We start from the raw sequence: 22,896 nt of genomic DNA on the forward strand, positions 1-22,896 counted from the left end.
TAAAACATGCTGCAGGAGCTAGTTGTTCAGTAGAAGAAACACATATTCTGCATGTTATATTGGCAATACACCAAACCACTAGATTGAGTTGCCTCTTTTCAGAAGCTCATAAAGAATACGGGTTCATATTTTGGTGTTTTATCTCAACAGAAAGGATTCTGCCTCCCTCGCTCCAAAAAAACTTTCTCTAAGGGCACATAAGTATTGCTGATTCTGTAGACCTGAAGCTTTGGGGGCTGGATATCTGTTGACACCAGGTTGGTGCCAGTAAAAACACGGAATCAATTAAAAACGCTCTTTGGGGTTGTTTTCATAAGCTGCATGTTTTATCAGCACATAACTGTGTCACAGAGCGTGAATTATTAAAGTAGACAGTAGTAGTTATTGTTTCATTACTACTCAGCTTGCTTTTGGCACCAGAGGTGTGAGTGAAGCTCAGTGTGTGCTCGAGAGAGGATAGTATAGCTTTGTGGGAGGGGAGAACAATATCAAATTGGTAGAATGCATACACAAGTGTTACCCTTTGAGCAATTTGCACATATAGAGTTTGATGAAATATCCTTAAATGTGTCTTAATAACTGATTATCTATGGTGAAGTCAAGTATAGAGGTTGCTGATGGGGTTTCTGACTAAGCAAAACATGTTTTAGTTTGACATTAGTGTCCTTCAAATGCAGACAGCTGTGCACATTTAGACATATCAGCACGATCAAATACCCTGACAAACAACAAATAATGATGCTCAATCTTCAATTTTCCATTTATTTATGTTAACTTGTGAAAATAATTTAGAGTGGCAATTAACTTATAATTAACGAATTGATTGATATTCTGCACTAATGAGGCACAATTGAAATCAGGTGAATCCCTCATAGGTTGTTAAGTCACATGATATCCTGTTGCATGAGTCAGGTCCGTTTAAAATAACCGGTCGGTTTGTGGCTCTTGAGGGTCTGGATAGACACAATATTATATTGTCATTAATATTTTCTTCACTAAAAAGACAATTTTTCAACACAAGACGACTAACGTCACAATCCAAAACGGATGTATGGTAACACATCATCAGAAGGTTGTTATGACGATCCTCTATTCAACTATAGCCTACATGGATGTTGTGTCTACACCCAGGATATTTTTGTTGTTGTACATATTCCCGTCATCTCAAAACCTTGTGAGGCAGATTTCCATCTACGTGGGTGGCGTGATGTTTGTCTATTTCTTCCGCCTGTGTCACGGAAAAGTTTGCCCACCACTGGATATTTTACTACACCGTCTATGCACCCACGTCACAGCCGCGCTGCCACAGAGCATCATTCCCATCAATGAAAAGGTGACGCGCTCTCTGCAGCGCCGCTTGTGCCCCATCCGCTCCTCCGTCTGCGCGCTCGGGACGCGCTCTGCTACGCTAAGATGGGTCGACAATGGACGCGAGACGGTGTGCGATGTCGATGACCAACCCGCCGAGACGGACTAGACCAGATCCGCAGCGATGAGCGCCTCCTTTCCCAAGTCTGAATCCACGACCTCCTTAGTGAAATCATCCTCTGCGGCGCGGCGGGCGGCACGCCTCCCGGAACGCGCAGCAGAGAGCCGGAGAAGTCAGCCGCACCAGCACCAGCACCACCACCGTCCAGCTGCGCCCCAGAGCAAAGCCGACGAGTCCTTCTGGTCGGCCGAGGGCGACGTCAGTGCCCGCCGACCCCTGTGCCACCCCTCGCTCGTCGGCGGCCAGGACAGTAGTAACAGCGCGGCCATTCGGGTCAAGGGTACGTCACGTGTCCCCCACAGCAAAGTTCCCGACCCGCCGGAGCCAAACGGCGAGGCGGACCGAGGTGTGAAGGAGCGCTGCAGGTCATCCAAGCCCGCACACCGGCACCACCACCGCAGGAAGCACAACCGGGAGGACCGTCCACCGGCAGCGCAGCCGCCCGAGCCGGAGCATCCCGGTCGCTGCCGAACGCACGGCCGGTCGGTCCCCAGGGTGCCCTCCCTGTCCGACAGCAACGACGACAGGGCGCCCCTCTGTGAGCCGAGGGACCAAAGAGGGGTCAGTCTGGTTGAGACCGGCGGTCAGGTCGACAGTCCATCCCCCCCGTCCACCTGCTCCCCGGTCCCGCCGTCCAGTAGGTCCTCTCACCGCTCCCGGAGGTCCAGTGCTGCTTCCTCGGCGTGTGATGTCAATACACGCACTATCCTCAATTCACTGTTTGGGCAGGTAAGGTCCTGACATATAGGGGTCATTTGCTTTTAAATTGAAACACCTCGACAGTGGTTTAGTAAGATAAACTAATGTCCAGAGGTTCAGTGAAGTGCGAGGATGCTCCTGGATATTCACTGTGCCCCAAGAAGGTGGGACACCCGAACCCTAATTTATATCAAATAGATTTGGTAAAGCTTCTTTTCTAATGTTCTACAGTTTGATTGACAACACGAATGGCCATACTGCCCACGGGTCTAAAAATAAGATGCACTAAATTTACTTTGGCTTGCCATATAGAAAATAGTGCTTTGTTGTCCACAGTGCACAGAGATTTGGTTAAGTGGAGCTTCTGGCTATACTGAAGTCCTGTCTACAACTATTGTGCGCTAATGTGCTCTGTGATGCATTGCCTTTAATGGACGCATTGGACCGGGAAAGCGTTTTCTACATATCCATTTCTTATGTAATTTGTAAATACAGCACCACCTCCTACATACTCTCTCAATGAGGCAGGCCTTTGTTGTTTAAGTGGATGTGCTGGGGCAGATGATGTTTGTTGGGAGAGGTGGAAATATCTTATGTGCTCATGTGTATTTGGACAAAGATCTTATTGTTCATTCAATCAGGAACGCTGCAGTGTCGATGTGTTTGAAGCACTTTGAAATCCCTGCCAGTGACGGAGGCTCTATTTTTAACCTGAAATCTATGCACACAAAAGGCAACAACTGCTTAATTTACACTTGGCATTTGTATAAATGGTGTGAATTTGCATAATTGGGGTTTACCATGCTAAAATCTGTGAGCTGTAAGGATTTGGAATCCCAAATCCTTACAGCTCAGGGATGTGAATTCTTGATTTGTATGGTGTTTGGATTTTAATCTGATCATGAATCGCGCAAGGTGATTCAAAATTAGAAAACTCTTTGAAACTGATGCATTTAGAGTACAGTTTTTTTTGTTTTGTTTATTGTTTCGACAGAACGGAAATAAAGGAATTTAAATAAACGGTTGGCGATTAGGTAATTGGTTGAAGGCTTTCACAAGAGAACCATATCCTCACTAACGTTCTGTGAGGAGAAAAAATGTATCTCAAGGCTGTCTGCTCTGATTCTTGGCAGATATACAGACACCTAGATGTAATTTTCACAATTACAGCGTCTCTTTGTTGCCATGTGGCTGACGTAGGTCAGAATGACCTTGTCTTTGGCAGCTGAGGGCAGAGGATGACGTGTGGCGGATAAGGCAAGAAAGGGAAAAGGCACAGGCTGGAATATACACTCACCGGCCACTTTATTAGGTACACCTGTCCAACTGCTCGTTAACATTTAATTTCTAAGCAGCCAATCACATGGCGGCAACTCAGTGCATTTAGGCATGTAGACATTGTCAAGACAATCTCCTGCAGTTCAAACCGAGCATCAGTATGGGGAAGAAAGGTGATTTGAGTGACTTTGAACGTGGCATGATTGTTGGTGCCAGAAGGGCTGGTCTGAGTATTTCAGAAACTGCTAATCTACTGGGATTTTCACGCACAACCATCTCTAGGGTTTACAGAGAATGGTCCGAAAAAGAAAAAACATCCAGTGAGCGGCAGTTCTGTGGGCGGAAATGCCTTGTTGATGCCAGAGGTCAGAGGAGAATGGCCAGACTGGTTCGAGCTGATAGAAGGGCAACAGTGACTCAAATAACCACCCGTTACAACCAAGGTGGGCATAAGAGCATCTCTGAACGCACAGTACGTCGAACTTTGAGGCAGATGGGCTACAGCAGCAGAAGACCACACCGGGTGCCACTCCTTTCAGCTAAGAACAGGAAACTGAGGCTACAATTTGCACAAGCTCATCGAAATTGGACAATAGAAGATTGGAAAAACGTTGCCTGGTCTGATGAGTCTCGATTTCTGCTGCGACATTCGGATGGTAGGGTCAGAATTTGGCGTCTACAACATGAAAGCATGGATCCATCCTGCCTTGTATCAACGGTTCAGGCTGGTGGTGGTGGTGTCATGGTGTGGGGAATATTTTCTTGGCACTCTTTGGGCCCCTTGGTACCAATTGAGCATCGTTGCAACGCCACAGCCTACCTGAGTATTGTTGCTGACCATGTCCATCCCTTTATGACCACAATGTACCCAACTTCTGATGGCTACTTTCAGCAGGATAAAGCGCCATGTCATAAAGCTGGAATCATCTCAGACTGGTTTCTTGAACATGACAATGAGTTCGCTGTACTCAAATGGCCTCCACAATCACCAGATCTCAATCCAATAGAGCATCTTTGGGATGTGGTGGAACGGGAGATTCGCATCATGGATGTGCAGCCGACAAATCTGCGGCAACTGTGTGATGCCATCATGTCAATATGGACCAAACTCCCTGAGGAATGCTTCCAGCACCTTGTTGAATCTATGCCACGAAGAATTGAGGCAGTTCTGAAGGCAAAAGGGGGTCCAACCCGTTACTAGCAGGGGGTACCTAATAAAGTGGCCGGTGAGTGTAATTTGCAATATACAATTTCAAATGCAGTCTAAACGCTGCAAAACGGCAAATTAGTTTAACAGATTAGCGTGAGAGCACGGATGAGGGGATTGGAAATAGCTCAGACTGGTCTTGCAAACTGGCCTGGTGCTGAATTTTACAGAAAGGACAATAACCTCACAATATCTGTGAGACCCTGAAGCAAATGTCCCCTGCATACATACACCCCGTCATCATGTTGCTTTTGCTTTGAGGCCAGCGACACCATGTTGAATTGTCGACGTTGCTCCCACAATAACTAAAAAAAGTCAAGTCAATGACAGTCAAGTGAAATCCCTTCTTTTCCTTTAACAGGCTTTATTTTGCTTCCCTCTTTCTGCTGGTCTACTTCCCTTTTTCATTTAGTTTGTCGCTCTCACCTCACTTCTCTCTCTCTCTCTCTCTTGTTCTCTCTCTCTCTCTCATTCTCTCTCTCTCTGCATCTTACTGTGCCATTGGGTCATACTATTCACTCACTCCTCATAGAGCTGTGAAGTCCACTTTTCTTTCAACCAGCACTAGGTTAGCACCTCTGTCTTGATGGGTCTAGCCCTCGTTTGCAGTTGTCTCAAAATCCAATCTGCAAACATAACAGAGAAAAGGTCCTCGGTGTACTTTTTAGTGCGTCTTTCGTCCTATGGTATGGGAAACTGCTTAGATTGGCCTCTGCGAATGGTAGGATTTGTTTGTCTGATGTACTTCTACAGTCTCTCTCTTTCTTTAATTGTTGGGTGGATTTTAAGGGTGAACCTGCTGAATGATACTGAATCGTACCACATTTTCAGAAACTCTGTTGATGTGTTTGTTATGTCTTTTGGTCTGACAGCTATCATATTGTGAATTGGTTTGCAACAACAATGTTTTTTACAATACCTGTAACTTTTTTTGAGGAAAATCTTTAGAAAACATTATTTTAGCGTTTTTAATGTCCACAGTGCTTAGTGTTGGTGGTGGAACTTCTTGGACTAAAACTACTCTGCTTCTCGTTGGCTCTTTAGTGCGTTTTGCTAAACATTGATAGCTTTGGACTTTGTCAAACCTTTGCCGTGCCACACGAGCAATCTTTTTCTAAAAGATGACTGTATGTCTCACAGATGACAATTTGTCTGGATGTCTTTTGTGACGACAACATTTGTAGCATGGGCCCTTTTTTTCTGCTTCTGACTTTATTGTTCCTATGACCGTGTGTAGGCTTCAGTCTCTCCAACCAGAGTAAACTGTGGTGTATTACGAGTGGAACATGCTGCTTTATAAATGATTTTTCTGAAATGTTCTAAATATTCCGCCATACATACACACAAGCGCACAAATAACACTTTTACGGGGAACTACATTCTTGTCGCAGCATTAAATCTATTGCCTCCAATCAAGAATATAGAGAGTCTACATTGACTGTCACACATGAACCCAAGCTGCAACAGATCCCTAACGCTGCCTCTGAACCCCTCTGGAAAGATGCTACAGGACGCTGGGAAGAGATTCAGGGGGCTTCCGTCCTGTGAGCCAGTTCTTGTGAGCAACGCACGGTTGCAAACCTGTGTCTTCCTGAGTAATGGGAGGTTTATACACTGTTTTGCTAAAGTGATCTGATTGTGATGTGTTGCTTATAGTTTACTGCACGGCAATTCTCAGCAAGACAGCAAATTTAAGACTCCTGTTCAATCACTTTCAAACCCATATTAATGGCAGGTAAAATGTATGAAATCACTGATTACTTCATATTTGTTACTCTGGTAGTCTCAATAAAAACAGCAGATTAATGAAGGTTTCTGCACACAAGTAAACTGACGAGGCCTGGGTCTGTGTAAGAGGTGACGGGCAGTGGACTGACAGTGACGGATCGACAGATTGAAGCACTGATGGAGGCCACATGTTCGATCGAAGCATCCTCGGGCTCATGTGCCTTCTGTGTTCAATATGTCAGTGGTTCCACTCAGACAGTTCTTCAGGCCTGACGTCAATGCTCAGTATTGTGTTTACACTTTTCACTGCTCCCGCTGTTAACCCCTGAAGGCTCTGGGATATGTCTTCTTCCCTCTCTGCCCTTTAAAGGTTGCATTCATTGTAAGCAAGAGCTGGGGAAAAAATAAAAACCCTCACATTCTTGTGTGAACTGGGTTATGGTTTCCAGTAATATTTCATAGGGATTAGCCTATTTATTCTTGGAGCTTTTGTCGAGGAGATGTGAGTTTCAGTGCGCCGGTTACACCTTCACTCTTTCGTCTTTAAGTTGAGGTCCACTTAAAGGCCGAGGCTTGTTATGGAGAACATCGCTGATTTAAGTGTGGGCATCACTGGATTCCCAGCGTTGTCTCCGGTATGTTTGGGTGTAGCTCATACACAGTGGAGCAGCTTGTTATGATGTGTGATCATGACGGATACTGTGGTTTTGCGCTGACCAATGATTCATTGTCATTTCTGAATAGGACCGAGAGCTGCGACCAGAGGAAATGGATGGTAAGTTTATTTTTCTTTAATGTTCCCTGTCTCTTTAGTCAAGTTAAGGCTATTTTTAAAATGATTAAATAACAAAAGTTCATCAAATTGCTTTAAAGAACAAATATAAATGCCGAATTAAATTGACAGAAGGAATTATTTCATCAAATGGTGCAATAATTTGAATACTTATGGACAAAATTGACAATTCAACTGCTAATATATACCTGTTGTTGCTCTACAGAGTTGCGGGACGCTTTCAAAGAGTTTGACAAGGACAAGGATGGTTTCATCAGCTGTAAAGACCTTGGAAACTGTATGAGAACTATGGGATACATGCCCACTGAAATGGAGCTGATTGAACTGAGTCAACAGATAAACATGAACTGTAAGGACTTAACTTGTATTTAAATCTAATGTATATAGTTGCATCCTATGTATTGTGGTCTGATTTTCTGTGTCAAAATCTCTTTTTCTTAAGTGGGAGGTCATGTTGATTTTGAGGATTTTGTAGAGCTGATGGGCCCGAAACTCCTCGCCGAAACGGCGGACATGATTGGAATAAAAGAGTTGAAAGACGCGTTTAGAGAGGTAAGAGTGTCTGAATTTGAGGTTACACAGCTGCTCTGTGAAACAATGGTCTTGTTGTGCGATTTTAACAAATTGCATTTCCATGTTTAATCTTGTTTACCTGCTTTTTGCTTTCAGTTTGACACTAATGGAGATGGTGCCATAAGCACATCTGAGCTCCGAGATGCAATGAGGAAGTTATTGGGCCAACAGGTAAGACTTGGATCGGAGACAAAAAAAGTATCTGACATTAATTAATGAATACACAATGTGTACACAGTTCAGTAAGTAAGTGCTGCCAACTATTTTTTTATAGGTGGGCCTAAAGGAAGTAGAAGATATCCTGAGGGATGTGGACCTGAATGGTGACGGCCTTGTAGACTTTGAAGGTAAATCCTAATCTACATCTATTAAATATTTATTTAAGGTTTTTTTCACTCTCATGATCCTCCTCTCAATTTGCAGAATTTGTCCGAATGATGTCTCGCTAAGGTCGTGAAATGGTCGGTCCTGAATGTGAAGCAGTGTCCTTCCCTATACTTGACCAAGAACAACTGAGGACAGGCTAAGATCTCTGAGCCATTCGATTCTGAATGACACTGGAATTAAAACTCCTTGAATGTTGTGGAGCAAGAAGTCACCTCACACTTTTAATCAGTGTTCAAGTGTTCTTCCTGAAAAGTCTCCAGTTCAACTGAGGCCAAATTACCTGTAGCCTAGCTGATGATTGTCCAACTTGTGTTTTTGCACTTTATTTCTCACTAAATAACTTCCTGTGTGGATACATTGCTGGTGTCTCTTCTCATTTTCTACGTGGTGAAAAAATAGGTCTTGCAAAATGTTGCAACAAAGTCTAGATGTGAGAGGGGATGCCTGTAGAAAACATGTAAAACATCAGTTCAACATTTCATTATGTTTTCATACAGTATGCGTTGTATTAGAAATTGTAAGTGGAATGTCCTTTGTGTGACATTGGTGCTCCAACCAGGAACACATGTGGCAATATAGCACCTGTATTGTGGCTGTGCGACCATCTGTGGTTTCTCACTGTGCAAGTCAAGTCCTATAAAAACATCACTGTCAGACAACAACATGCAACGAAGAAGCAGATCTCTGATGTCAAACTCTGAGATGCATTTCGTAACATATGTAATTCGCTTCAATAGATCAGGGGTATTATTTCACAGCATCGTATGTCCTTCAGTGCCCACGGTTTGGAATGTTTAATGTAGCTTTGGAAACAAGTAATGTCTCTTTTTAAAAATCCATCCTACCTTCTCTGAGATCACACAGTAGGAATGACATATGTGAACAGGGCTTACAGTGGATGTGCTTGTGTCGTACCTGTACTGTTTGTCAGTGTCAATATGATTGTAGTTGTGGTAACTTTCCACACCTTTGTGTTGTCGAAGAAATGTTCATGCATGCCAAAGAGAACATGTATTAAAATCCAGTATGCAGATTTGCATTTTTGTCTAACAACTAAATAAAATATTTCAACAAGTTAACTATGGAAAAATAAAAATGTTTACATTTGAACCCCTTTTTCCGTGGTGATTTTGCCAAAGAAAAAATGATGAAACATGAAATGATGGCAATAGCTTGTTTTGGTAAGAGCCTAAAAAAGAATGCTATACTTCTTAATCTGTAAAGGTTTCTATAAGGCTTTTATGAAATGGTCTTCCTTAGTATATTTGTGCTGTCACTTCATGTCTTGAGTTCAAACTTAAAATATCTATTATTCATACAAATATGGTTGGATAATCTTTACCTGTATAACCCAAACTCTGCAAATCATCACATTGTAACAACTGCAAGTAACTGTGCTGTGTACCTGTGTGAACATTGATTAATATTGCTTTATTTGCTCTAAACATAAAATGTAGGCTATCATTACGAGAAACCTTGATGTATTCGGGAGGCAGTGACAGCCCCGATTTAACTGTCCACTCAGTGATTTTATTTCTCTGCAAACGCTATTTAAACACTTAAAAGTAAAAGATAAAATGATACAACACTAAAATAATCAGTGCAATCCTTTTATTTCATGTAAAAAATGTGAGATTATTGCAGGCACAGCAAAACCCACAATAAAACTGCTCAATTACATATTGTCTCTGAAAGAACAAAATAAAGGATAAAGAATCAACAGCTATATGCCCATTTGCTCATGTAAAGCACCATGCGAATATTTAGAAAAAGGGTTTGCTTATTGTAAATGTTTGCACCACAACCAAACTATTTAACTACACAAGGTTGCGCGTGTTTCCTTTCAAGGACGGCATGTTTAACAACCCGATATTCTTTTAAGCTGACACGGCGTCATGTTGAAATAAAATCTAATCAAACCCCCCTGTCATCTATGTAGGTATTGTTGTTGCCATAGCAATTCTCATTCATTCCTATCCGGGGAACTGACGAGTGCACCGTGTGCGCGCTGCGTTGGACTCTTGTGATTGGACGAGACTCGGACCATACCATACCGGAAAGAGGGGGCGTGGATACTTCTTAAAGAGCACCGGTGATATTTTTATATCCAAACAGATATGATTTTTAAGTCCCTCGATTACGGTATCAGACACGAATGATGTCTTACATGTGGTTACCAGTGTGAGCAGAACATCTCAACAACTCACCCTCTTATAGGGTTGGATTGATCAACGAATAGACCGGTGTAATAAATAATGCAAGGGTAATAAATATAGAACACAGAACAATTTCCCCACTTTAGCATATTGGTGATTCAATTTAAGTTCAGTTGACTTGGTTTAGGGTTCCCTCGGCCTAGATCTACATTTACATTGCACTGCTTGGATAGAAGATCATCGTAACGTTTGCCAGTTCTGTCTTACGTTCAATGTGCCTGGGCAACGATATGAAATGGTGTTAAATAGCTGAGGAAACCTTAACAGGACCATGTGATTCGACGGAGCACGTGTCACTCATTGGCCATGGGAAACCTAAGGTTAGGCAGCTCTGCTCCGCCCCCTTCAAACTGGCAACCGCTGAAGCTAGCAGCAGAGCAACTGTTACTTCGGATGCACACATTGAATGAAAGTCGCTGTGACGTTAGCAGGCGGTTGCCACCAGCAACTGGAAATATCTCCTCACCGTTAAATTATCTTTAACGGGCACTTAGGTGAGACTGTATTAGCAGAGATTGTTTTGCACGTTGGCAAGACTCAGGCTCGGGGCATTTGTGGAAGGGGAAGGTAAGAGACATTTGTATGAACGTTGGCCGGGCTCTCGTAGACCAAGTATTTCTGGTTAGACAGGTAGGTTAGCTAGCTAGCCTAACCGACCAATTTTACTCGCCTGCTAATTCCCCGTTGCCTTCTAGTCTGTGATAATTAAAAAATAAGCTGTGTATCACGAATAATTTTGTATTTCCACTGTTACTTCCTGTGTGTGTGCCCACGCTCTGCCCGGTATCAGTTAACGTTAGCATGCCGGCTAGATATCATGTTGCTTGTCCTCAAGACGAGCTGGCTAGCTCCTTGTGCTAGCTAAACGCTTATGTGGTAAATTTCACATGTGCAGGGTCACTTCCGTAATAGCAACTGAGCCCGCTACTGTGTGCTGCAAGCGAGCAGAAACCGACGCTGTCCTGTCTCCGTGTCTAGGACCGTTGCCTGTGTGTGGCGATGCAGCGGGTCACGGCGCAGCTCGTCGCCGGTCTGGTTGCGGCGGTGCTGTCGCTGCTGGCAGAGCAGTGCTGGGCGGACGGCGGGGGCCTCAGCCTGGCAGAACGGGTTATATGGGCTGTAAATTGCGGGGGTGAATCGCATGTGGACGTGCACGGTATTCATTTCAAAAAGGACCCTTTGGAAGGAAAACTTGGTAAAGGTGAGTGGATGTCGACTGCAGTTAACTGCTAATGTGCGAATCTGCGTGTGCTGCAAGGTTTCACCTCTCTGTTGCAGAGAGGGGTTACTGTGAAGGTAAAATCTGTTCCTCTCAGTAGTATACATTCTGCTCGGTGTGGCTAATGAGGAGTCAGCATATAGGCCCACAGCTCCGCCTCTGTCGGTATGTAAAGGAAGCAGGTGATGATATGATCGGATTGACTCTAGAGTTGTCCTTGGCTTCAGTTAAGAGCCACAGAGAAGGTAATTGAAAGGGGTGAACGCATTCTTGTCACTTGCCATTTCAGACAGAAGGTCACTGTATTTCCATGAGTGCAGTAAAAGGTCACCGCTTGTGCAATGTCTTGCTCTGCTCGACCTCAAACATGATCATTTTGTCCAACAATGCAGCATTTGATTTCTTCTCTTGCGAGTGACTGAACCTGATGCTGTTCTCCTTTGTAGCATCTGATTATGGAGTGCGTCTGCCAATCCTGCGCTCCAGTACAGAGGACCAGATTCTGTATCAGACAGAGCGCTACAATGAGGACACTTTTGGATATGATATTCCAATACGTGAGGAAGGAGACTATATACTAGTTATGAAGTATGCAGAAGTTTACTTCGCCCAGTCACAGCAAAAGGTATGAGTATAAATAAAGTCCCCAGTGTAAATTAAATAAATACAAAAATCTCTGTACAATTTGAATAGACAATGTACGCTTCATGCTTTTTTTCTTGTTTGAATATAGATTTCACTGCACCATTGTCCTCAAATAGTATTCTGAGAGCTGATTGTGTACTCAACTACGGGCAACATGAATGTTAAGCTGTGTGTGGATTAGCTGTTAATCATTGATATCTGTGTATGGTTTTTTTCCCCTAGGTGTTTGACGTGCGTCTAAATGGCCATGTGGTGGTAAAGGACCTGGATATCTTTGAGCGAGTTGGTCACAGTACCGCTCATGACGAGATAGTGTCCTTTTCTATTAGACGCGGCAAGCTGAGCGTGGAAGGCGAGGTGTCTACTTTTAATGGCAAGCTCACTGTGGAGTTTGTCAAGGTGAGTTATTAATCCATATCACCTTGACGGTCACGTTTCAACACTGTTTTGTTTCTTTTAAAGAAAAGGCTTATCAAGTGTCAATGGTATTGATGAAATTCATATGTTGTTTTTTTGTAAGTCATTATTCTACCCCACTCGTATAGAAGTGTTTTCTCAGTAAGTCTATTATTTAATTGTTTATTATCTATAGGGAATTGATTTTTATTTCATAATGAGTGTCATATTCAGCTGCTGGACGGATAACCATTGCACAAATATTGAAGTTATATTAATGGTTAGGGCAGTCATACAAATAACTACTTCAGTAAAATAATTGGCTAGTTACAAGATTTAAAGCAATTGTTTGTCATTTCGGTGAGTACAATTACTCTATCTTGCTGAAAAGATAGACAGCCCTTTTTTGTTGTATGAGTGTTTCCCAAAAATTTTCCTATTCATATTTCCTATTCCTTTTATTATGATCACATTCGTTTCAGTCCTGTGGGAAAACGTAACTTGTATTGCAAAGGGACTCTTATTCAAACCCAAAACCAACATGTGAAATCGACACCACATTTACATAATGAACTCCATGCATGAAAGGGCTTTTGACAGCCAGTTGGAGTGTGTGTGGGCCATGCAAATGACTGGCAATGGTTCCACATCTCTTTTTTTCTTCCTTTTATAGTTTTTGCTTTCTTCTCATATAGTGCAGCAATTAACTTTTTCTCTTTAGTTCTCCCAAGACTCCCATAATCTGTGAATATGCTTTTTTTATATTTTCATTTTTCATTCACCCGTTCAAGTTATTGTTCGCATAGATATGATTGCTGTTTGCTATGATTTAGAAGAGGGCATTCCAATGTGCAAAAGGTTGTTACCTGGCTTTAAATTGTCTGAGGCCCATTCATCTACCACTCCAAACTAATTAAAAGGGCCTCTTATCTATTGCTTTCATTGTAATAATGTTGGTAACCCTCTAACTCTTTTACACTCTGGTAACACATTGAGCCACTTGTGTCGGTGAGGTGCATTATCAGACTTATGCTTTTTAGACACTATCTAAGACCATATCCATATTGCGCTTCCCTTTTTTTGTATCCCATGCAATCAATACAGAACCATGAGGCCCTTCATTAGCGAGAGTGGTGAGGTATTTTAGAGGGTGGATTATTGCGTATCAGCATGAGTTATATTTCTCCTCCTCCAAAACCTGCTACAAATACTCATCCCGATATTAGAAAAACTATTTTAGGTAACTAAATGTTTTAATATTAAGTGTGTGTTTGCATCGGGTTTTTTTTAACTTGCAGCAGGTCATTAAAATATTTGTATTTGTTTTGGACCATCTACAGCTGAAATCCACGCAAACCGTATGATTTTTTTTTAAGATTCATACAAAAATTAAAACCAACACAAAAAAGGACAATGATTGATTTTATGTCAAATGGATCTTTGTTGTGATGGGAGGGGGGATTGTAGACTATCGCCACAGACCAGATGTATCTGCACTCCTGTTTGGTGTAAAGTGACCTAACTTACAATTGACTGTGTTTCAGGGTTACTATGACAACCCCAAGGTCTGCGCTCTCTATGTGATGAAAGGAACATTAGAAGGTAAGTACTGAGACGGCCTGCATTTTGTATTGTGTTCCTCAAACACATGTGCTAATTCTGGGCAGAAATGTTAGATAAACAAAGCACTTCTACGTTTCAATGAACTTGGACAAAAAAGACAGCACATTATGTAGCAAATATTTCTTATTAAATCTCTTTGACGATATAAAGACACACACACACACACACACACAGCATATATCAGCTGCATATGACCTCACAACAGCCCCAACAGGAAATCCAACTGAAAATATGGAGGTAAGAATGGTATTAAAGTTTATGCTACCAGTTAGATAGCGGTAGATCGTTTTTTTGGAATGGTAAATGCGTGGAGACGACAATGCTCACACAGCACTTATGCTTTAAAACAACCATTTGTGAATTTGTTTTTTATATGATTTGGACAAACTTCTAATTATACTTTTTTTGACTGGACAGATGTGCCAAAACTCCAGCCTCACCCAGGCTTGGAGAAGCCAGAGGAAGAGGAGGAGGAAGAGGAGGAGAGTGAGCCCGGCGAGGAAGGCGGGAAGAAAAAGGTGCCCGCAGGTTCCAAGACCAGGGTCCAGTCGGGGCCCCGGACACCGAACCCGTACGCAGCCGACAACAGCAGCCTGATGTTTCCCATCCTCGTGGCGTTCGGGGTCTTCATCCCCACACTGTTCTGCCTCTGTCGGCTGTGAGCCGCAACCAGCGGCCCAGGGGACGTCAGGGAGACGAGACGGAGTGACGCTTTGGAGCCAGGGCGTGGGGGGGGGGGGAGGAAGAGGAGGAGGGTGGGGGCGCGCAACGAGGTGGCAAGAGCAGCACAGGTAAAGGCACACACACAGAGGTGAAAACTCTGAGAACATCTTGACAACGGAGGACAAAAAAAAGACAATAACTTTTGGGAAAGCAGCTTCGCGGCGATGCAAACGCTTCGGTTGAATTCTGCCACCGATGTAGGAAGCGGGTGCTTCTTTGTGAATGTTTATTTCGCATCCACCTCTGCTGACGGGTTCGATGTTATTCATTTCCGCTCAGTCTGTGTAGGATTTACAGATGATCTTCACGGTTTGAAACTACATCTCAGCAAGGTGCTCGGGAGTGATGGGTCTGGGACCGTTTTCTAAACTAAAAGCATTGTTTTCTACTGGTTGGGGAAAGCAAGCGCACTCAGTTTTACTCTCCTGCGTCTGGTCAGACGTGGTCCCTAAAATTGGAAAACGGTGCTGCTTAGAAGTTGGTTCATTATTTAGTGGAAATACAGTTGCCATTTAAGAGGCTCCCGTTTTTGTCAACTTGTCGCATTTCTGTGTCTTTCTACTTAGATCTAGTCGGTCCTTTGACGTGCCATCATCTTCTTGCCATACGTTTTGAAAAAAAAAGAACCTGTCATCAAACCAGCAGCTCTGTTGCTGGAGGGATTATCTGCTGTCTAAATTGGTTTGTCTTTCTATAGTTTTTATAGAGGGGGGGGGGCATAATCTGTTTTGTGAAACCGCATGATATTCTTATTCAAACACTGACTCAAGGCCATTCTTCAACAGTTATCCCAAACTCTTTTGTACTTTAGCTTTTTCAAGGATCCATTTTAGAGTTCAAACATTACAATGTCGAACAGTGTCCTTCGTAAGAGGCACACAAGTCAAAGTTTATGCTGAAGCTTAAGTGAGTCACCATCGTTTCTTTATTCAATAATTAAGAACGTGTACCTGCCGCTTTGTTTCACCAAAGAATGTTTTTTTTTTTTTTTTTTTTTAATTTGTCAGAAAAAATAATTTGGTGGCCTGTTATAATTTGAATAACATCGTTATGGGAGGGCTCTGTGGCAAGTTGTTGAAATTGGCTATATGTGGACATACTGTACCCATTAATTGAACCCATCTAGGGCAATAGAGGGTTGGCCGCATTTTATTTTGGGGGCTAAACGGGTGGACTGTTATTACTTTTTTTATTTTTTAAATGTCATTCATAGATTCCTGTGTTTAATTTAATTTTGCTGTGTTGACTGATGGGCAATGAACATCCTTCCTTCATCTTATTGAGAGAACGGGCCGCTTCTGCTCCATGTTGATGTAATAAACCGTAAAGAATCAGCTAGTCGATGCACTTGTGTCATACATCCCTAAAGTTGCTGTGTGCGTTTCCAGACCTTCACCCACGTAGTCAGATGAGATGGCACAACTTCATTGGAAATAGAAAATCAAATGTTTAATGAAACAATTAGTGTATTTTCCAAAATCTTTACTCTGCTTTTTAATACTGTTGTCTTAAAACCTTCATAATGTTTTTTTCTTTTGTGTGCAATTAAGCTACTGGCCCTTAAACCGATGGAAGGAGACATTATCAGACAATGATATCCCTTTTTGCTTTCCATGAGGTCTGAAAAGCAGCTTTGTTCCTCTGTTCTGTGGTGTTGTGAAGCCTCCTGTTTATGTATCTAGTTACATCCCTCAAGTGCTTGGCTCTACCCCCCCCCCCCTCCCCCCCACCAAGGAGGATTCTTTCTTTCCCCCAACAACCCCTGCCTGTAGGAGCGTTGCCATATGCAGCTTAATAATGAATAATTCAGGTGTTGTGATTCCTTTCTCGCTCCCATTTTGATTGATGGTGAGTAAATGCCAGAATAATATTTGGTCGTTTGGGTTTTTGAATTTTGTTCTCCTCGATTTTTACTTTGAAGATTTAAACGTAACACACTTAAGATGCAAAATTGTCATTTAATTCAGCACCAAAGTCCCTGTGTTGTGTTTGCCTGCCGGTCCACACAGCTGCGTGTGTATATAAGGTACTAAAGCACACTCTGATAGTGTGACGCCGCTTTGCTCGCCTCACTTTGTGCCGACTTTGCGGTTCAAGGGTTTCTTTGATTATCTCTTCATGGTGACTTTGTGGCCTTTCGTCTGGAGGAGGAAAGCTTGCTGGTACAGAGCATAAACGTGTTTTGGCACTGTCAGTCAAATAAATGAGATTTAGTCTGAAAATAAGATCTTCCATTCTATCTATATATATATATGTTTAAAAAAATCAGAGCGGAGCTGATCTGGAGATATTTTACAATACGCTTGGATTTGTATTTTTTTTCCTTCCTCAGGATCTATTTTGTTTGGAGTTTTTGAAACTTGATATTTTATTGGTGTGACATTTTGCACTGCCTCATGTATTTTAAAATGATGTATTTTGTGTTTATCTTTGTTGCCTTGAATTATTGAATACATTGTGCTTTACTATCATTTGCCTTGAGGTTACTCTTCTGTTGGATTGTATCAGATTGGCTCCGCCCCCTCACCGCCTCTTTTCTGGGCTCGAACACTTCTTGGTTGGAGTAAGGGACTTCTGTAAGAAAGCATAAACCTCGTTTTTTGAGAGTCAAAAACAGTTGAATAGGACTGAAATTCTTTTTGGGGCACTTGATTCCCTCTATTTAGCTCCTCCCTTGCCTGTTTTTACCTCTTACTGTCATCACATCTCGTACTTGAATGCAAGTGGAAAGAGGCTCTGCTTTTTTCTTCTTTTTTTTTTGCCAACGTTCCATCATAATTCTCCAGCAGTCACCTGACGGGATGCTAAAGGTTCTTCATTTCTTTTCTCTTCTCTAGTCAAGCAGTGAATAAGCCTGAGGAGGAAAACCTTGCCTGTCTTGTCATCTGATTTTATTTTGGTCCCCATTATTCTTTTTTTCTCATTTTCTAAGTATCTGAACATAAGATCAATTTAAAGTCAGACAAATACGAACATCAAAATTCTCCCCTGTGGCCATCGTCCAGTCAGCTGACCACACACACACACACGGTCTGAAAGCCAGTGATCACACAGTGCGAGAGTGTGCTTTAATGAGTCCTTCTGTATACATACATGTTTGATATATTAGTGCTCCTCCGGGGACTGTAGGCAGCAGCAGGTGGACTGTGAAATGTACTCGAGACCCCTGATCTTACGCTGATGTGGCATATATAAAATGGGAAAGTATGATAAATGCTGTCTCTTTTTAATAAATGTGCTATTTTATCAGAATGTGGTGCTGCTGTTTTTCCACTCCCCAAAATTCCCATATATATATATATATTATATATATATAATATATAAGTTTATGCGATTAATTTTTATTAATTACAATGCCTCTTAATTAATTAGATTAATATTTTTAATAATATATATATTATATATATTGACCTTACATATATTTTTTATAATAATTTTTTACCTATTATTTATGTTTTCTTTTCTGTGACATTTTTTGACCCTACATATTTTGACTTTTTTCACAATATTTTTTTTCCCATGACATGACTGGAATGATCTTAGATGGAGCAACCTACACGTCCCTGTCACTAATGCCAAATGCCCCAAATTTCTGTACTTTAAACCTTATCTGGGTTCAACCCTCAAGGGACATGGTGGCTCTTCCTAAATCCTTTTTTACTTTTGGGTAACTGACATTTATAAAAAAATCATAATGGGATATTGCCCCAGAGACGGATTGGTGCATCTTGGAGGATCAACCATGCTATTCATCCTTCCTGCATTGGTAAAGGCACAAGTGAGTTGAATTTGAATGTAACAGAGAATTGGAGGTGGATGCACTAAAAAGGGTAAACAAATCTACACCCTGTGCCAGACTGTCAGTTTAAGGTCCACAGGATGCCCTGAAGTAGACAAACATGTGACATGAACATGTGTCTTGAAAAAGGCCCTCAGAGGCTGTAATAAGTTTCATGTCAGTATGACCACTGAATGAGACACATCTGCTCATTTTTACTGACTCATCTGGCCTTCTCTCCCGTCAAAAAGGTGGAGCCCTATAGGCTACGTAGCATGGCTAATAAGTGATAAAAGCTTAATTAGCAATTAACATCAAATTTAGTCAATTTATCTTCATTCAAAAGATTCTTCATCATTCTTGACAATGCCATCAAAACTCAAGTGAATGCACCTTGTGTTTCTGCATAACCCCTAGGGTTCACTTCTCTGAAACAACCAGTGGGGACAATGCCCCCACTACTACCTCCGCGGTAGTGCGCTCAAGACTTGGCAGGTGGGATTTGAACCCACTGGCGGTGCGCACAGAGGCTTTTGGCACCCTGCACTCACCCCTACACTACCAGTCCTGGTCACATTTTGGCAACTTTGATTCTCCTATTTAACCTTGAGCATGTTTTGAGTTAAACCTCAAAACTCTTTTTAAATGCTATTTCCACATCTGGGCTTGAACCCACAACCTTCAAGTGCAGTGCAGGGGCTTATGTCAGCAGCACTTCCGCTGTGCTACTTCACCACACACTAACCAACCCTTTGTTTGTTGTATTTAACCTTGAGATTGCTACTCAAACCTGAAGTAAAGCCAAAGGCTCAAACCCAAGACTGGGCTTGAACCCACAACCTACAGGGTAAGGACAGTAGCTCCTCAGCTCTTGTGCTGCACTACCTCACCACGGACAAATTAAATTTTTGTTTCTCGTATTTAACCTTGAGACTGCTACTCAAACCTCAAAACTCTTTCAAAGCAGAAGTGATGTCTGCATGAAGGGGCATGAACCCACAACCTCAGACAGCAGGTTGGAGCATGCAGCCCTTCAGTTGTTCCCTTGTGCTATTCAAGCACATGCCTCATTGTGTCCGTTTATCATATTAGACCTTGGGATTGTTTACTAAACCTCAAAACTGTTTCAAAGTTTTCAGTTTGAAGCCCTGACTGCAACCAAACCCTCCTTCTGAGAGAGCAGGTTTGAACTGAAATAAACACGTTTGACACACGGCACCTTGAGGAGAGAGAATCAAATCCCAAATGTGGATCAGGAAGGTCAGCTTTGATTCCACTAGAGACACCAGAACTCACGATGATTCACAGTGTCACTGTTTGTTTAATTTAAAAATAGGGCTGGGACTTTAGCACGTTAATTACGATTAATTAATTACAATGTGAATTAAGATTAATTAATTACACAAAAAATAAAACATTAAACATTTTTTATGTACTTGAAAGTATTGGTCTACTTAAAAAAACATAGTTTACAGACGGTCTACTTTCCTATAGGCTACCTGAATTTCTGAAAGTACTATATTTCTAAATATGCTATTTCTACACTTGTCTGCTGGAATTGGTTGAACAAAAATAAAAATCCATGTGAAAAAAATTACTTCTCACTGTTCTCAGGTCAAATATTTATGCAATTAAAATGCATAATTTCGAAGAGCTAAGTTCAGCGTGTTCACAGCACATGTCGAAGCCCTTTGTCCAGGTGCTGTTTCTCCACCTTTACCCACAAACCTCTTTAAATAGAACTACGTATCTGAAAGGCATTGAATTTCCAAAAGAGGAACAGCTGAACCAAGCAGACTGAATCATGTCCACAAACACTTATGTCACGAGGCATTGTTAGATCAAGCTTTAATAACCAAAGAACTCCATAAAGATACAGTATATCATATTGACTATTAACATATTTTACAAAAAATTACATTTATAAATTAATTAGAAGTTGAAGTGCATCATTTACTTGTAAGCTCTCAGGCTTTTCAGTTGAGGGGGGGGGGGGAAGCATTCACCCGTTGAAATGTCCAGTCCCGGTTTGACTTCACCTGTAGTACAGAGCCACGAAGGGTGTGTGCAGCAGGTGAACACCGCCCGTTCCACAGGACACCCACGCTGTGGCCTGCCTGCAGCCCAGGATCAGGCCCAGCTCCAGAGCAGGCAGCGCGCCGGCCACCCCATCCCCCAACACATCAGCAGCATCGGTGTCCTGCAGAGCCCCAGAAGCAGGCCTTTCTCCTGGTGGATGCCTGCCGGAAGAAAAGGCCGTCCGCCGCATGTTCTCCAAGCTGGGAACTCCTCCCACGCTGCCCTCTTTCAGATTCTGCAAGAGCAACAGCAGATCTACCCTCAGCTCCACCGTGCTGCCCTTTGACCCCGAGCTGTACCTGAAGGACGGGAAGGACAACGGGGGGTTACGACCAGGCCTGACAATCGCAGAGGCCTTCGGTCTCACAAACTGCTTGCTGTCCTTTTTTAAAAAGCTCTAGAAGTGAAGATCCTGGTAAGCGTGGATCTTTACCTTGTAGGTAGGTCCTGCTTTGCCAGGGATGAAAGCACAGGGTAGATATCCAAATGTTGTGGGTTGGAGAGCTGGAGGTGAAGCTCGGCTCTCGTGATCGTCAACGACAAAACCTCCCTGGTGAGGAAGAACTCCACGTCTGTGCCTAAAGGGGGAGACGGAGGGAAAAGAGGCGCTCAGGGTTCTGCCGGAGGCACGGTGCAGTTTAAGATGGAGCATTCGGTGTCACACAGCAACACTCCAGGCACACTCCTGCCAGGCTGCAGTTTTAGATTCCCGTGATTAAAGTAGGACATAAATGTGCCTTTCACTCCTAATACCTCCTTAATCTGTCAGCGGGAGATCCCAACACAAGACATGGTCCTCGATACAGCTGCATTAATCATGTAATTCATGCCCACCAAGCTGCTTTTAGTTTAACCACATTAGATTCCACTTCTAGCTGGCCAGCACAGCCCTCTTGATGGCCTACAGGCATTTTGTGGAGACACCAGCTCCCCTGGGTGCAACAGTTTTTATGTTATTTTTTTTTAATGTTGCATAATGTAATGTTTTGTGGGTTTGAGCTCTGCATGCTGGGCTGGCTCTCTGTGAATCATCATGCACAAACCATCACAGTAAAGTTCTAGACCCGAAGAAAATAAAGTCAATTTCTGACATGGTATGTGTTAGAGCAGCATCGACTGGGCCTTACCTCCTCTCAATCGACCTTGAATTCCTTTTACGTTCCTGCAGTTTACTCCTTCTTGACAGCAGTGGTAAACCCGTCGGACGAAGCTAAAGAGGGGTTTTCCGGGGAAAACGGAGTAGCGGGAGGCTCTCGGGGAAAAGGGCCGAAAGCGGAGGTGCAACAGCGTTGCGTTATCCTCGGGAGCTTGTGTGTTTTGCAGCCACGGCGCCACCAGCTCCAAGCACCGCTCCAGGCGCGTCTCCGCGACCCCGCGCCTCCAGCGCCCCGGCGCGTCCGTGCGTAAAGTTAGTCCGGAGGATTCCGCTGGAGTTTGCTGGGAATGTGACTGGAATCCCAACTTTTCCACGGCCCTACCAAACACTCCGATGTCCCTTGTCACCGCCGGGAAAAGAAATAGAGCAATCCAAATGCGGTGCGAGAGGGCCATGGTGATATAATATCCTGTTCTTTGGACGACCGCTGATGGATAGGGCAGCTCCTCCTTTGGGCCAACTCACTCTCTCCCTCTCTGCTATATACCCCATGGACAATGGAGACATCTTAACACTTTGAATTTGAATCCCGACCGTCCTCAGAGACCCTGCCCCTCTTTTTGTTCGAGCCCTTAACCACCCATTTACCAACCCACCCCCCAATGCTTTCTTTTAACGCGCCTGCATAATGAGGCGCCCCAAAGAGCGCCGACCCGGGCCATTCAGATTCAGCGACTCAGCTAATGACTCTTAATGACTCCATATCTGGAACATCAAGAGCCGTTTACTTACAGCACATATAGCCCAGAAGTCTTCGGACAGGACATGAATAATAATATTTCTGTGACCATGTGTTTGACTTTTCGAATGGTCTTTACGCACGTCCCTCTTTGGACTATAGTTACAACCATTCGTTAAGCCTGAGGAAGGGGGGGGGGACACAATGGGTCGGGCTTGCAGGGGCACA

General features: G+C 43.0%; 3 protein-coding genes across 4 annotated transcripts; 2 read left to right on the forward strand and 1 right to left on the reverse strand.

Moving 5' to 3' along the window:
- Positions 1-1,187: 1,187 nt before the first annotated feature.
- On the forward strand, positions 1,188-9,264 carry cabp1a (calcium binding protein 1a). Of its 2 annotated transcripts, none has more exons than XM_037482718.2 (7): positions 1,188-2,218; positions 7,146-7,176; positions 7,400-7,543; positions 7,637-7,746; positions 7,864-7,938; positions 8,042-8,114; positions 8,191-9,264. In XM_037482718.2, exons 1-7 carry the CDS (start codon positions 1,493-1,495, stop codon positions 8,214-8,216), a joined length of 1,185 nt encoding a protein of 394 aa, XP_037338615.2. In that variant the 5' UTR covers positions 1,188-1,492; the 3' UTR covers positions 8,217-9,264. The 2 variants fall into 2 exon arrangements, with proteins under 2 accessions (XP_037338615.2, XP_037338616.1); XM_037482719.2 differs by lacking the exon at positions 1,188-2,218 and adding an exon at positions 6,825-7,036.
- A 1,426-nt stretch (positions 9,265-10,690) lies between these two features.
- mlec (malectin) lies at positions 10,691-14,979 on the forward strand. The gene is made up of 6 exons (XM_037483016.2): positions 10,691-10,937; positions 11,349-11,571; positions 12,036-12,214; positions 12,457-12,633; positions 14,175-14,232; positions 14,671-14,979. Exons 2-6 carry the CDS (start codon positions 11,370-11,372, stop codon positions 14,913-14,915), a joined length of 861 nt encoding a protein of 286 aa, XP_037338913.1. The 5' UTR covers positions 10,691-10,937; positions 11,349-11,369; the 3' UTR covers positions 14,916-14,979.
- A 5,329-nt stretch (positions 14,980-20,308) lies between these two features.
- On the reverse strand, positions 20,309-22,486 carry si:ch211-170d8.2 (uncharacterized protein LOC571755 homolog). Its single transcript, XM_037483069.2, has 3 exons — positions 21,961-22,486; positions 21,267-21,411; positions 20,309-21,132 (listed from the first exon to the last, which is right to left on the reverse strand). The coding sequence occupies exons 1-3, from the start codon at positions 22,382-22,384 to the stop codon at positions 20,790-20,792; spliced, it is 912 nt and encodes a 303-aa protein (XP_037338966.2). The 5' UTR covers positions 22,385-22,486; the 3' UTR covers positions 20,309-20,789.
- Between the last annotated feature and the right edge of the window lie 410 nt (positions 22,487-22,896).

Source organism: Pungitius pungitius, chromosome 5 (genome assembly GCF_949316345.1).
Source record: "Pungitius pungitius chromosome 5, fPunPun2.1, whole genome shotgun sequence".
In the NCBI taxonomy this organism is placed as follows: Eukaryota; Metazoa; Chordata; class Actinopteri; order Perciformes; family Gasterosteidae; genus Pungitius; species Pungitius pungitius.